The sequence below is a fragment of the Diorhabda carinulata genome, chromosome 6, assembly GCF_026250575.1.
Source record: "Diorhabda carinulata isolate Delta chromosome 6, icDioCari1.1, whole genome shotgun sequence".
Taxonomy (NCBI): Eukaryota; Metazoa; Arthropoda; class Insecta; order Coleoptera; family Chrysomelidae; genus Diorhabda; species Diorhabda carinulata.
The window spans coordinates 6,063,583-6,080,240 of NC_079465.1; the positions used below are offsets into that span (position 1 = coordinate 6,063,583).

Here is a 16,658-nt window from a genome sequence, read left to right on the forward strand (position 1 = left end):
TATAAAGCGATAGAACAATCCTAAAGGCTTCATTAGAGGTGACTCAGCATTGAAATGTCGTAAAAGTTTATTATCTCAGTTAATTTGAAAAAGGTTCTAAATTTTATAAAAAATTCAAGAGTTTATACATTATAAATTTGACAATTTGAAATTCAGTTGTTTTAGTCAGTATCGGATTAAGAAGTAGTGGAGCCTGGGACTTAAATCGACCCGGGGCCCACTCAAGGAAATCAAAATCAGCTCGAATTCTTTCAAATGTAATATGTTAATGTCAAATTAAATATATATATATAGATATTGTAGGTAAAAATAGAGGTATCGTCACAAGCAATCAGTAGGGTATATAAACATTAGGAAAAGTTTCGATCATATCTGATTTAACAATTCAATTAATCATTTTCAATCGTATTAATAAATTATATGTATTATCAATCAATTCGGGTTGAAGTATAAGAGAAATGGATTGCTGTTATTTACAAAATAATTCAAATTGTAGATCACTCGACTATATTTCTACTAGAGATTTTACTCGTACTTCTAATTCATCATCATTTCATACATTTTGAATGCATGGATTATAGAAATTATTATTATTTATAAAAGAAAAAAAAAATTATTATATAGATTGAAAAATTATTGTGTGGATTGCATCACATTAATTCATTTAAATTTCCAACCAATTTTTGGAACAAATGCAAATTTTGTAGTAAATCCAATATTGTTTCTAAAATAAAGGATCAAATTAGTAATTTTGAGGGTTTCTACGTACTCTAATCCTGGTGCATCAGCCTCCGCTAGACCCTTCCTAAATCCGACGCTTGTTTTCGTAATTGAGTTGATATAATTTTTTAATGAGTGGAAATTTCTCCTGACAAGCAGTTGATGCATCTGTCTGTAATGAGATTTCACAATTTTTTCCGGAAATTAACCGGAGTAGAATAAACACTCCTCTAGGAAAAATCACATTTATTGATATCCGGTGAGTGGGGAGGCAATTCCCATAAAGTCTCTCACATTAATACTAGAAAGGGGTAGTGATCTATCATTCAAAATGTTTCAATTTTCAATAGAAACTCTAAATAAGTTTCTCCAATTAGCAGATTTGGTAAAATAATTGATCATATTATGATCGATGTGGCCGAACCAAAAATTTATCTTAACCTCACGCTGGAAATTGTGAGGAGTTATAACATTTGAATACTCATGATAATTAATCATAATTGTAATAACCATACCATTAAAGCAAAATCTCATTAGCTAGTATTTGGAAAATGAATCTCCTAACGTGAAATAAATCGATAGAAACTCACTCGCTGAACCAAGTCTTGAGGTAACAACTCGTAGACCTTTTGGACATGATATAGATTGAGTAAATTATGTCGAATAGTTTGGAGTGAAGATATCTAGATGAAGATCAGTGCTAATATGTAGTTGATCGACAATAGTATCCAGAACAACTCGGATAATTCGAACAGAATGTTTTCGATAAACACTACAAAATGTTTGTTTATGAGGAACTATGCGATTCTACAGTTTCCTTCACAGAAAATTAAAACCAATAACATCCAGATGATCGCCTAATGAGTATTTACTCCTCATTTAAAAAAATTATACTACAAGAAGGGGATTGCAATTTGTTAAATTTGATGTACCCATAAATTCATACCCAATTCTTGATTTTTTTTGGGCTGACAGTGTTCGGTTAGTCACCTTGAAAATGAAACGCGTTTAATGAAAAATTACAACAGCAAGAGAGCTTGAGAATTAAATTATACTAAGTATGAAAATAAAGTCAACTGACAGATGAAAAATTGCAAAGTTAGTTTATCTTTATTAACCTTCTAGTTTAATTTAATATTTTTAAATTGAAGGATTTCTAGGAAATTATATTTCTTCGAAACGGAACACCCTGTATCAAATGATTTTTGATAACTTATTCTAGAATATACTGTATGAAACTATTGTTAATTAATTCTATATCTGCAAAAATGTGTTTACTAGAATAATACTTTTGCAACAATAATTTATTCAAATGAATAATGTACCAAAATAGATTATTTCCAAAATAATTTATTCTAAATAAAATATATCACGTATGCAATAATGAGCGATTTTCAACTTTTTGCATTTATTTGCAGCAAAAAATCGGTTACATGTCTTTTTTTAAATGAACCAGCAAAATAATGGGCCAAACTGTATGTTCGATGAAGTTCCAGCTCATTGTAGCAAAAGTCGCGGCAAACAAATTGTACTAACTCTTCAAGAAATTTCCGCAATAATCGATTGTTGCTACTTCTTGAAGTCTTGTTTTCTTAAATCAATATTCCGTTATTATTTAAGTTTTTTCAACTAAATGGATAATTTTTCCCCATAATATACCTCTATATCTTCTTGCAAAATATCGATAAGATAACAATACACAAAAAATAATTTGTTTTTCTTCTGCAGTATAAGTATAGCAGCACTTTTAATTAGTACTACTCTTGCGAACTATTTATAAACAATATATATTTGTTTGTTTTATAATGAACAATTTTAATTATGACGTCGATTAGATTGTTAACTAATTATCATTATTTCATTTTCAAATAACATTACGGGAGCCTGTCACGTATTAGTCTACTAATTTTCAACTAAATTTAACATTGGGCTTCAGTAATTTGCTCAAATTTGTTTATACCACACAATACATTAAACAAATAATCCCATCAATATATGGATGAATATCAAGTGTTCCAGAAATTAATCAATTAGTTTTGTTAGAAGGAATTGTTAAGATATTTCAGAGTTTTAGATGCAAATTGAGGTTTCGAACACGTATCTTAAACCATTATGCAAATATACAACCTTCCGCTAATTTTTCTATAATTTTATTCAATGCGAAATTGATGATTGATGATATTGATCTAATAATTTCAGATTGGTTGCTGCGGAGCAGATGGCGCCAGAGACTATTTGAATCTTCAACAGCCATTACCAAATACATGCAGAGACACAGTTACTGGCAATCCTTATTTTCATGGTTGCGTTGATGAACTCACCTGGTTCTTCGAAGAAAAATGTGGTTGGATAGCTGGTTTAGCAATGACTGTATGCTTCATCAATGTAAGTACAAATATTAATTCATTCTCAATTCAAGACGTATTGAAAAAAATATGTTTTGGAGGACCATATTATAGAATACTTCATATTTAACTCTTCAAATGATAATGTACTAAAATTATATTATTATTTTGATTCATTCGATACCTATTGAACTGACACGAAAGCCTGTTTAAAATTTTAAGAATGTTTCTTTCAATGAACTGAATTTCTACTGAATACTTCTAGCAACATCTTGAAAATATTTGAAATAGTTTCATTTATGTTTCACTGAAAAATGTTCTGATTGCAAATCACAGAATTTCAATTGGTGCTCTGCTCATATTCCTACTTGGAAGTGTTAGGGGAAAAGTGAAAGCTTGAAACACCATCTCACATTTTTTTATAAACTCCAAATGGACTTTCGAATTTAGAATTCTTCTCAGTTTTTGAGAAAAGCATAGAATCAATCTTATTATTTGATATAATAAGTTCAATCATGTTCTTAAATCCAATGATCTGTCCAGAATTTCTACTGTTTTTCTTGTTACCGATACAATATGATAAGTTATCACATTTTGTAGAAAATATACTTCAATACTTGTGTTTTCCAGTATCGCAATGCTAGACTTCATATTTGAGGAAAATACGAAACTATCCATGTACTAGGGTAAAAATATTCAAGAACTTTCTCTGAGCTAAAGCATGGTCTGCTCTACCTTAATAATCAGGACCTTTTTAACAATCATTTGAATAAATTTTTTTTCAAAAGAGATATTTTCACTCATAAAACAATTAAAATGTTTCGTATCAAGAGACCAAAAGGTTCTATTTTAGTTCCTATCAATGTTCTGGGATCATTTGTTTTAATTCAGTAGCAAAAATCGATCTCCCCTTGTCTGATAACATGTTGTTCTTAGCTTCAACAATATCCGATCTTAATTGATCTGGTAAATGTGAGGCTAGTTTTTCCATATTTTGGATTATCACCATATCATTAGAAGAATCACATCATTCTAGAAAGCAGCAACAAATAAGGCAACAATAATTTTATTTGTTGTTTTATTTTAGATATATCTTATTATACATAACCTCACTTTAACTTAACAAAGCTTTCTAATTGATGATTAACCCACATTAGAACAACTTGTGCAAGTTCCTACTAACCCAACTTTCTCATATGTATCTCGAGGGTGATCGAGCACTTTCAGTTCCATTTCCGATAATGGGCTTAGAAAATTTGGAGTATGTCTTTTTTCATCGAAAATAAATACTTGAAACTTGATTTTACAAGAATGATGGTGTCTATTTCAAGTCGATAGGATTAGTAATACCGCCCGAGGTCCGTTCCAAATAGGTAGTACGCCGTTTGTATAGGAGAGCGGCTGGCCTGTTATAGATAGAGTGACGACAAAGAGTTGATTTAATGATAAAAATGGAGCAGGGACTTCTTCGTGATTCTTCGGACAACTTTCCCCAGAAAGATTCGCTTGCAATAGCTGATTATTTTATCACAAATTATGATTTTATAACCGTGAAAGTCCGCGGCATGAACCAAGTGAACAGACATATCGATACTATGTCATATTCATGTGGCAAAGACAAGATTTTATGTGTATGGAACCTCTTAATTTTGAGATACGTAGAGTTAAAGTTTAAATATGTAATGAAATGTAATGAAAAATGGTTTTCGAGTAAAAAAATTTTCTGATTTTCATCAAATTTCATCAAATAGTTGGAATTCAATAGGGAAATACTATTATTTTCAAAATGTTATGGTAGATGTTGATGACTCAATTTATTAAATGCTTGATAACTAGCAAAAGGTGTCAACCAACTCACATAAAACATGTTGTTATATAAAGAAGAATATGTTTAAATTTTGACGACGTTGTCATAAAAATCTAACCGATTTTATTTTTTAATTGAAAAAAACATTATAGGGATCAAATTTGCACCGTATTGAACGTGCATTTTGAAATTATTTGTTCTGAAAAAGCTGTAGTGTCCCTTTCTACATTAAACGACGCTAAACCATTGCAAAAAAAAGCCGTGAGCAGCAGAGCTCCATCACGAAAGTCGAATTTTTCGTCGAATAAAGAATTTAACTAATATACAAAACAAATCTTTCCATAAAATGAATTTCTTGGAAATGATATCAATTCTCAATCTTATTTCTTTATATGGAAAATTTGCTATTCTTCAATAACTTTTCATTTCACAAGTTAACTCTCTCGAATGAAAATTCATAATTTCAATAGACCCGGTGGTCTCGAACCCTCTTGTTCAATTCCAATTGACAACAAAGAAAAAATCATAATGACAAGAAATTTCGAAAATGGGAAGTAAAAAAAAATCACCCTAGCAACGATCATACTCGTATTATTCATTAAGTAAGAGGCGGTCCAGTTCAACAATTACAACGATCAAAATGATTTCGGGCGTTTTGTGCTAGAAGAACTGAAGAAGAAAACTTTGAACTTGAGAAACACAATTCTTCAGCATCACCCCTACTTGCATGCGAAGTTCGAACCCTCTAGTTAAACTTTTTCTGGCCAAAAAATGAGAAAATATAACAAAAATGGCCATAAAATGGAGAGGGGTGGAGATGGAAAGTTTCGACCTTAGAGAGGAAATCATCTCGCAACTAATTGAACCTACATGTGAAATTTAATTTTTCAGTCGCTTTTCATTTGACCTGCAGAGGTGAGCAAAGGTCAAAAACCACTTTTTTGCACTGCGACCCCTCGAAATATTCATTTGTTTTCAACTAAACTCTAATAACATCAATCCGCCGCCAAAAAAGCCATGTATGCTAATTTTGAACCAAATCGGACCCATAGCAATTGCTATATATAAACTACAGATATTCGAAAAACCATCATAATCGTGTTCAGGAGGTCTCAAAACATGGGAAAAATGATGTGCCCCCCATTTTTCTTCTAGTCATTCCTACCGTAATAGTCTAATTTTTCCTTGAAAAATCTTTACAACAAAACCGATTACTGGCTTTATTGTCTAAAAATTGTAGAATTTGTAGAAAAAAGCTTGTAAAAACTAGAAAACAAACATAAAAATAGCTAAACAAAGATACATATAAAATAAGCTTTCAAAATACAGAAGGAAATCACAATGAATAACAAAATTATAGGTAATAGTAATAGGTAATAATTAGTATATAAGTCCATAGCAAAATTAAACCAGTAAGCACCATGTCCGGAATTAAATATTACCATAAGAATAGACGTCGTTTACAGAGTAGAAGGCACCTTCCAGTAAATATTCCCTAAAATTATTGAAAAATGTGTGAAAAGATTTGATTTCAATTGGTAAGTGATTGTGCATTTTTTTGCATTGTGAAATAATGAACCCTCAACTAATTCTGATTGTGAAGTAGGTAGAGGTCAAGCTCCGCGTTCCGCGCGCAACGACCTTTCTAAAATTGGAAAAGCGTGCTTAAGAATTAGGCAAACAGATTCGAAGACAAATAAGGAAGGAAGAGTCAGAATTTTTAATGTTGTAAAGATGTCCCTGCAGTGAGCTCTGCTCTTTAGTCCGAGTAAATATCTAACTGCTCTCTTTTGAAGTTTGAGAACTCGCTCAAATTGAGTCGTGTCCTAGAAGGGAGGGGCATATCGGAAATGCTACTCAATAAGGGCATAATAGACTGTTAAAGAGGTGGATAAGTTCAGTTTATGGAAACTGATTAGACAAGGTGGCAATATGTAACTCCCATATCAGGGAATTGACCACAACAAGCCCTAAGAATTTTACAGATTCAACGCTGTCAATGGTGGAGTTATTAATAATAAAAAAGGCAGCAATGTATTTTTATACGATGAAACTTTAGTTTTAGAAACGTCAGACAGAGGTGGATAGCTAGATAGGCGATGTCGTTTATAGACTGAAGAAACAAAATTGGGCCTAGTACTGAGCCTTGAGGCACTCCATATTCTATTGGCTTGCAAAAAGACATAGTTATATCAACCCTTACAAGCTAACACTATCTTTTCCGTAATTTTTCTCCCTTAAGGGATACTTTGGAATAGTTTATTTGGTGCAGTATATTTTGGTACAATACAAATGACAAAATAAACGACAAATACAACAACACGATGTGATAGGTTGATAAAACAAAACAAAGTGCTAAGGATGTTGCTGTAATGTGTCGGAAACTCGATCGGCGCTGGTGACGTAAGCAAACGAATAGCACGTTGCAAGAAGAAATGAGAGTGGGGTGGAAATAATCCACTTTTGAAAATTTATATATGAGTGCTAGAAACGCGCAGTATAAAGCGCAATTTATGTTACGGCGTGCCCAATTATTTAAAAATATAAACCCGACATCTTTATACACCGATCGCTACCGTCTAACCCTCGCTGGTTGTGTCATAAATTGATTCATATTCAAGAATTTATTCATTTCTAAACAATTCAAAGGAGAAGAATAAAACTCCATTAATTCATAATATATTTATATAGTACCAAGAATTATCTTACAGATTCTGTCAGATTTTTATTCTCATACATTCCTCATTTGTATTTTCATAGAAATGTGTTGTAGAACTTCCAGACCATTTTATAAAGTTAAGAAGATTAACAAATGTTATGGTTATGCGTGATTCTTTTGCATTCATTCTATCAATTCTTTTTGTATAAAAATATTTCCTAATATTAGAAAACTGTGAGGAGTAGGAATAAAATCTACTAATTTATTGTAGTAGTTCATATATCTTTCAATCTATTGCCAATTAGAATCTTAAATTTTCAACATGCAATGCATTCAAGCGAATCTTATAATATATCCTATCGTCAATATATCTAAGACGTGCTTTAATCAAAAGATTCCTATGATCTCAAATGCCGGATATTACTTGATGAAATTGTCTACATAACCGGAGTTCTATACTAAATCAATAGAGATGACAGTGGTGGACTTCTTCTCCGCAGAGGTTCGAGGGGATTTGCCATTTAATATTCATGCCGTGTTAGACAATCGAAATATATAAGGTTATTTATTATTTGGAATTATGAATCATATTTATGTGATTATATCCTTGTAATAACTGTAGAAAAATAGATTTTATTATGAATACTTCATTAGATATCTATAGCAATAAGAAATTATTGAAATATATAGCGAAACACTATAGATTTAGAGATATCAACAAACTAAAAAACTAAAAAAAAAAACTAATTGATGAGATGCTTCATCTATCTCTCATCCTCTATTGTAAAATGACTATCACGTAAATGTTCTCTGGGTTCCCACCCAGGGTTCATCAAGCGCTAATTCCAACCGTTCAAGACTTTTTGTTTTAATATCCTTGATATAGTAGTAAATCGCATGTACAGTCAGAGCTCACTACTTAAAGATGCTAATATTTCAAAATGGAACGGTATCAGCTAATTCTTGTAGTATCGTGTACGTAGTTGAGAACCGAACCAATCTAGATGCTTTTCTCAATTTATTTTATGTTCAATATTCCGTGACTCAATATATGATCACAGTATTCGAATACATATCTTAAATGTGATAATTGAATGTTTACCTACACAGATTCGATTGATTTTTATGGACAAAAGCAACTATGAGATCTAGTGATGATTCGTTCCAGTCCTAATATATTTTTAAATAGTATATTGATGTGAATATAGGAGTCTTTGGAACAGAAGCGATTTTTTTAACCCAACTGAAAGGTATATAACAAAAAAGAGTAGAACTAGAGGTTATATAAGTGATAAGGTGATATAACAAAAATAAAGTAGCCTTCTTTGACAAATGTGAATATGTGACAATTACATAAGTTGAAAAAAGTCCTTCACATACGAATTTTTCCTGCTAAAAAAATTTTATTTATAAAAATACAGAAATTTGATGATAATTTTCTTGACGCTAAATTTCGTAAAGTAAGTTTAATTTTTCTTTAGAAGGCATTATAACGCTTTTCCTTTTTTCTCATGCAATATGTCATATATTTATTGATATTTTGAATATTTTAATCAAGATTGGGACAAAGTAACAAAACAACGGACGAATTGAATTATTAACAATATTAATATCAAAGGTACACTTGATGCAGTTATTAAATTTTGTATGTCTTCTCTTCGACATGCATAAATGCCACCTAAAAATGATTATTACTAAATAAGTAGAAAAAAAATCGGAATAAGTGCGACTTGAACCTTAATAATAATTCTCTCCTCGCAATACTGCTTAAAATATGTTTCTTTATGCATTGGTGCGTGAATGGAAGTTTCACGCAATCGAAAGTGTGTATAAAGTACGTACTTTACGCACGGTAGTACCAAAAAAAACACATTATACAAAAGAAGTAGCAGTATATCTTTCGTTGTCATAATTTATTAACAAGAACTATTGTATTTTGCTCAAAATGGGTTATTAGATTGTTTATTTATATTGTAAAGCGGAAACACGTTTAATAGCATAAAAATCTGAGTATAATCGTAAAAAATTATACAACCACTTCATATATAAATCAAATTGAACAATTCAATCAAAAAATAACATTATAATTATTTTTTCAAAGCTAGCAAAGAAAAGTAAATTACAGTATGATGGAGCGATATCTAGAAAAATTTTTTTTTTCCATCGTGATATTTGAAATCTGCGGTCGTGTGTCGTTGTGATGACAAAATACGTCTGTTCGATTTAACAGTACGGTTATCCCTTTTAGAATTGAAGAAACATTTTCAATTGTATACTTAACACTTTATTGGCTTTAGTTAGGTTTGGTGATAAAAATAATTTTTTTTAAGTTCCATCATACCCACTTTACGATCTGTTCTCATGTTAGTCAGACTTTGGTGTGTACAATGCTTTGCTTTTGTACAACCAATGTAGCTGCCTCTATATATTAACACTAAGCACTCATTTCACATCTCTATAATAATTTGCTCTAAGAATGGAAATGCTTTCCAAAATCTTACATCCTACAAAGTTATCAATCACTTATAAATGATTCAAAGCTGTTGAAATCTTTTTTGTTGTTATACTAGAATTTTTAATTATTACTGGGTATATTATTTCCCTGGTCAATTCAGATTCATACACCCCTGACTTGACACTAGTAGCGTCGATATACTTTTTAGTAGAATCGATATGATTGAGAGCATACCTTTATGAAAGTTAGTTTTCCAAGTATGTGGAGTAAATTGCTAGTGTAGATAGTCAATTATGATCAAAAGCTATCCCAAAGTTCCCGTTTTCTAAATGTAATTACCGTATTTTCACAAATTAATTGAAATCGGAAATCCGACAATAATTAATCTTAATCTAATGTTAAATAAACCATGTACTTGTTTGATCATCAGTCAAAAATTTGGTTCTATTTTTCAACTGTGTCTATATCTGATAATTTTTCGAAGGTGATTCTATTTGAGCTGCGATTTTGATAACAATGAGGTATGTAAACCAAAGAATAAATTGTACTGTTCTCTAATAGTTTCTCAAAAGGCACAATCATTATTATTCGTATCATCATCAGTTTCTTGCACGTAATAGGTGTGCGTTTGAGGAGAACTACGAGAAACTATCACTATAATCTGCTATAACTTATTATACTGTCTTAAAACTTTCATATATTTCACGTACAACAAGTTGAACGCCTATTTTTAATCGGAAAATCCTTTTGGACGCCCACCCTGGTGGAGAAAATTTATTAAACCAACCGCGCTTCCCAAACCAAGACAATAATATTGAACTTTCATACTACCTAAGTTATGGCCAATAATCCAACGTTTTAGCGCCATAAATTTGAGGATATTCAAAGAAAACAAATTTGAAGTTCGACGTTAAATGAATAACGGAGCCTTTTGGGATTACTTATAAGAAGTGCTTGCTTGGCAATATCAGAATTCTACGTTTTAGCAAGAGAATTTAGAACAAAATGATAAATTTTCGAGAGTAGCGTACACTAGGTAAAAAAGTTTTATTTTATGAGAGGATAAAGCTGTTGCTGCAAACATTCACAAAAAGATATTGAATTTTATATTTTTGCAACGTGTTCCTTAAACTATTATTGGAATAGAGTTTCTGTCTTGAATCAACATAACTTAAGAGTAACTTGAGGTGAAATTATTCGCGCCACGTATACCCAATAGGTTTGTCTTGAACGTGACTAACTGAAATAATCGAAAATGTTTGATTCCGACTCTTTTGAAGTTGATTTTCGGATAATTTGTGGATTTCGACATACTGAACAGATTGGACAAAATCTCGAGTTTGGTCACATATCTAAATTGTGTATACATTGGCCAGTGGTTATATGAAGTCTCAAAAATATAGTTTAGAAATTATCAAATCTTATTACCAAAAACAGTGCAATTGTAAGTTTTTTTCTTTTGGATGCTCTTTTTTTAATGATTGGATTAAAGGGTCTTATTCATCTACAAGTCATCTCAAAGGTAACAAATATAACAAATTTTAGCATTATGAAGAAAAATTTTGATGTTAGTATCCGCTTTTCACTCGAGGAATTACACATGACAAAAGTTTGTGCGAAGTTGGTGTCACAAAATATGATTCCTGACCGAAAGCTGTTGCATCAACGGGTCTGCTCAGATTTCTCTAAAATGTTAGAAAGAATAAGAAAAGATCTGTTTCGAGTCGATGGAAGTAAAGCAAAAAACGGCAGAGCTCCTAATGGCCCTCATCAAAGAAGACTTCCAGCACTGATTCGATCAATGGAAAAAACGTAAGGAAAGGTGTGTGATCAGGGGATGGAAGTATATTGTAGGGGAGTTTTCGAATGTAGAATAATTTTATAATAAAACCCTTTTTCGTAACCCGTCTCGTTATTTAATAGCCAGACCTCGTATATCTATTCAACCATAATACTACATATAATGATAAAATACTTCACGCCACGATTATTATAGCAATTCCAGCTTTCTTATCAATTTTTTTGAATTACAAATAGATTTTTCACTCTTTGCTTATTTTAATGAACCTTTTACGAACAAAGTCTTCATTTGGATTAATGAAAATATCCCGCCTAAAGAATAATAGTGGAATTGAAAACCTTTACAGAGAACTTTTGTATTTACTTGACTAAGTAATCAAGTTTCGCGACTTCTTTCAGTGAATTTACAAATCCGTAAAGTTTTCTTATTAATTTTCTCGGTACGAAAATATTTCTAGCAAATTGATTAAATTTTTTTGATATTATCTATCTTCAATTAATAAAGAAAGTAAAGAATACGGCTTGGAAATATAATTTGTATTTTTCGGTAACAGTTTCATATCTCGAATCATCGCATAACGAGAGGTGATAATAAATAAAAAGATATCAGCTGCTCCAATGATTAACTATGTCAAATGGTTCTTAATTATCGATTTCTGTTAAAACATCAAACTGAAAATTTTGCAGATGTAGACTGAGACTAGTCTATATACAATAATTCACAATCAATTGACTGAGAGATTAGAATGCTGGATATAATCTTATAGGTATATCAATAGAGTTCATTTCGATATTATGTTGTACAGTGTAATTCATTTATACGAGAAATGCAAATACCAATGTTATAACGAAAGTTAAAATTCCCACCGATAAGGGAAATTGGTATGATTTTATCATTGATAAACGTGTTACTAAAAATTCACTGAAGTATCTTAGAAAACTGATTGAAGACAATAAGAAAAAACCAATAATCGCCAACGAGTTTTAGGAAACATTGAGACACATAAATGAAAAAGCAAAAAACAATCGAAAGGTGTATCTCGGTTTTATGGACATTTTAAATGCATACGGAACAGTTATGGACCACAATGAGATATTGGAGTAAAACTGAGAACAGTCTCAAATATATACAACAACTAAGCAGGTGAAAAAAATAATGACTAATCTGAATATTTTACAATAATAAATATTGAGATAAATATGGACTGCACTCTGGATGTGTTTACTGATGATTTACTATTATTATTACCTGCTAATAGAAATTCAAGCATAATTTGTTAATATTGAAACATTTACATTGGACATCTGGAGACACGGAAATTGAGAAGTGGAATTAGATGAAGGAATGAGCGCGGTCATTGAGAAAAAACTAACGAACTCCATCAAAAGCAAAATTCAAGTACTCATGCAGAGTCGTCAAAAATGATGGAATAAGAAATTAATTGATATGAAGAGAGAAAACGAAGATGTCCAAGCAATCTTGTGAAAATAAAATTGCCGGAATGTTAAGAGAAGAAAGAATAACATGAACAGAAGCTATGAAAAAGGTACAGCGGAATTTTGTGCAACATCAGACATCCACAGTGGTTACACATAGTGACAAGTAATTTCAGATGTGTGTATTTATAATTTAAATGAATCACACGGTATATTTGAATATTTATTCACTATTAACATTATATTATTTAACGAGCGGTAATGTAGGTAACTTGATAAAATGTGCTGCACGAAACGAACATTGTGAAAGAGTCATGTATAGTAATTACTTCTCAAGAATTGAAAACTGTTATATAAACCGTCAGCCTAGACGGTGAAATACTAGAGAAAATTTGGGATGTACGAGGAAAAGTTATATAAAAATAAAGCGTATTATAGTATGTTCTGAATATGGTAATAATCATTTCAAATTTTGTCCCAAAATATAAAGATCTTGAATATAAATTTAAAATTGCGTTTCCAATGTAATGATGTGAGTTTCTTAAAAATTTGTGCACAATCAATTACTTTAGTCAAATTTTCTTCATCTTGTCTTCTTGACTTCCATTTTCACCCATATCATCAGAATCTATAAGGATTAGTAGAGTTGTTAACAGACCTCACTCAGAAATAATTATGTTCAGAACTGGAACTGGGAAACGCGATTTCCATTTACTTTATTTTCGAAGTCCTTTACTGTTGGTTATCGATTTTAGAATATCAAATAAAATGGAAAATAAACCTTCTCATATATCAAATAAAAAAAATTCTAATGGGTCTATTATTAGCAAAGCTCATTCAATATCCAAAGCCGTTTTCTCAAGAAACTTTATTTAAAAAATAGGTTTCACCTTCATCGTGGATTATCCTGTATTGCGAACGAAGTTTTATGAGTGTCTTAGCTCATTGTGATATAACATTCAAAAATTTGATCATAATTACTATACCCTGTGAAATTTTTTCTAAGCTGCCTTCTCAATTTCCACAAATTTTCACCTACCATGCAATTTCAGTGATATTAACAGACTTGTATATATTTGTGTCGAAGCCTTTTCCTGTTGTTGATCGATTTTCTAATGTCATAAATTTATAAAATTAACCTTGTCATATATCAAACAAAAAATATATATGCTTAACCCATTTTTCTAACAGTTTTTTCATATAGCACATATTTAGTTGGAGTATCATTCAGTCTATAGTAATTTAATGCTTTTCATATGTATGTAAATAAACCCCCTGCTATAATAAATGCTTATATAAAACAAACATCGAACGGATTCCGGGTATATTCAACGTACATCAAAAGCGCCGCTCTTCCGCTGAATTCTACAATTCTACTACAAGAGCGGTTTTTTATTGGGAACGTGACAATGAAGCACCAAAGTGGACTAACTTTAATATATTTTTCGAATACTCATGTATTCATGGTCTGGGACTGAAATTATGGTCAAATACAATATAAGAAATATGTATAAATGTATAACAATAATAAAATTTCACCTCAGAAAGAAAAATTTGGAGTCAACTTAATAAAGATACCAACATTGTAAAATAACATCCGATTTAATATAGATTTGGAATGCTGCTTTCAAATAAAGTCATGATATAGATCGTATTGAGTACGGACATAAAATTTCCAACTATAATTAAAATTTGTATTCAGTGCATAGAATAACGTGCGTCATGTCTGAATAGAGAGTTAGTAATAAAAAGGCCTCCTATTGAATCCCTGCATAGAACCATTGACTGGAAATTTCATATAACGAAGTTTATCTTCAGAGTCAGGACACCATTAAAATTCTCATTTACTGAAATAAAAATGTCATTGGTGAAATAATATTGATCTTGGAGCATGTTACACAAATTAAATATCAACTTTACACAATAAGTATTTAAATTAATAACTGACAGCTACATTAGGTATCTTTTACATGTTTGAGTTATCATATTATCAGTGTATCAATAGTTGTAATATGAACCAGTGAAGACTTTCTGAAACCCTTCCATTATCACAATCTGTTAATATATTTTTTCATTAGTTACTAGGATAAGTCACTTCGGTTCCTCCAGTAAAACCGCGTTTGCAGTGACTACTGCTACTACATTGAATTGATCAAAGTATAATCATGAAGTTCTAGATTTAAAGAAATCGACGAAATGTAGCAATACTTGATGGACATGTAAGCTGGATTTATTGATATAACTATGAGACAAAAATTCAGAGATCTCAATGGGAAATCATTGCCAGAAATAGGGGCATAATATAAGGTTGTGCAAAAACTCATAATGTGGATTTTGAAGGGTAATATAGAATAAAAAAAAACATGTGTGAAGAAGGAAACCTGATAAAAGTTGATTTTCTTCTGCATCATTACATCGCACATCGATTTTGATTATCTAGTTTATTCTCGAAAATAAACAATCTGCTGAAAGGGAAACATTTTGATATCATAACTGATATTAAAAAGGTCACTAAAAAGCAAACAGAAGCCATCCAAATATGTTTCCAGACATAAATTTATTGTTGGGATAAATACGTTGCCATAATAAGGTATGACAAACTTTTACTTATTCATTGATCACACAGAAGATGATTTGATATACATGATAAATCGATATGTTTGTTATTAAGGGATATCTAACATCAATAAGCTCAACAAAATAGTGTTTTTATCTATCTTCCGATGCTGTTGGAGATAGGGATTATAGTTTTAGATTGTACAATGTTATTTTCACATTGACCAATGTCGAATTGTGATTCATTTTCACAATATTCCACAATTGTTTCTACAAGCTGAACACTCAATCTATATTTTGTATGAAAAATAATCTAATGAGGATGCCAAACGGTAATAATATCAAGAAGCAAAGAGTACAAACAAGAAAGAATAAAATTTTTATGAAAACTTGTTGTTCCAAAGTAGATGAGATGAGTAATGAATATATTAGGACCGAGTTTTCTATGTTTTAGTTATACATCAGGTTTCGAAAATGAAAGAAACTATACAGGATGAACCAAATTTTAATATATATGTAGCTCCCACATTGTTTTATCAGTTACATAATGTAGTCCTTTATCCTTTTCCTCTTGTGAATCAATCCATATCCGAGACTTTCTATCGGTACTTTGAGCTTGTTATCTGTTTTCTGGTGGGTGGGCTGTTAACCCGGCCCCTCAAACGTCATCTTTTCTTTAGGATTAGGACCGCCAACGGTGCTACTCGGCTACTCAGTCCACCCAGAAGCAGTGCAAGCAAGCAAAAATTATTGGAAGTATCTTCAATCTCACAGGGTATATATGCATGACAACATCAAAAGAGTTCATCAGATGCAGATTAGAAATGGAATAGAAATAAAAGGACAAGTAGCTATAGTAAATGAGGTCACGCGGGATGA

The 16,658-nt window shown here is 31.1% G+C and overlaps 1 protein-coding gene across 2 annotated transcripts in view; it reads left to right on the forward strand.

Moving 5' to 3' along the window:
• LOC130895869 (tetraspanin-2A) overlaps positions 1–16,658 on the forward strand; it is a 207,351-nt gene that overhangs the window by 168,612 nt on the left and 22,081 nt on the right. The window contains exon 4 of one of the 2 annotated variants that reach the window (XM_057803446.1): positions 2,920–3,105. In XM_057803446.1, coding sequence (XP_057659429.1) covers positions 2,920–3,105 — 186 coding nt within the window. Of the gene's footprint in view, positions 1–2,919; positions 8,157–16,658 lie in introns of those variants that run through there. The other variant, XM_057803445.1, reaches the window with a different exon arrangement.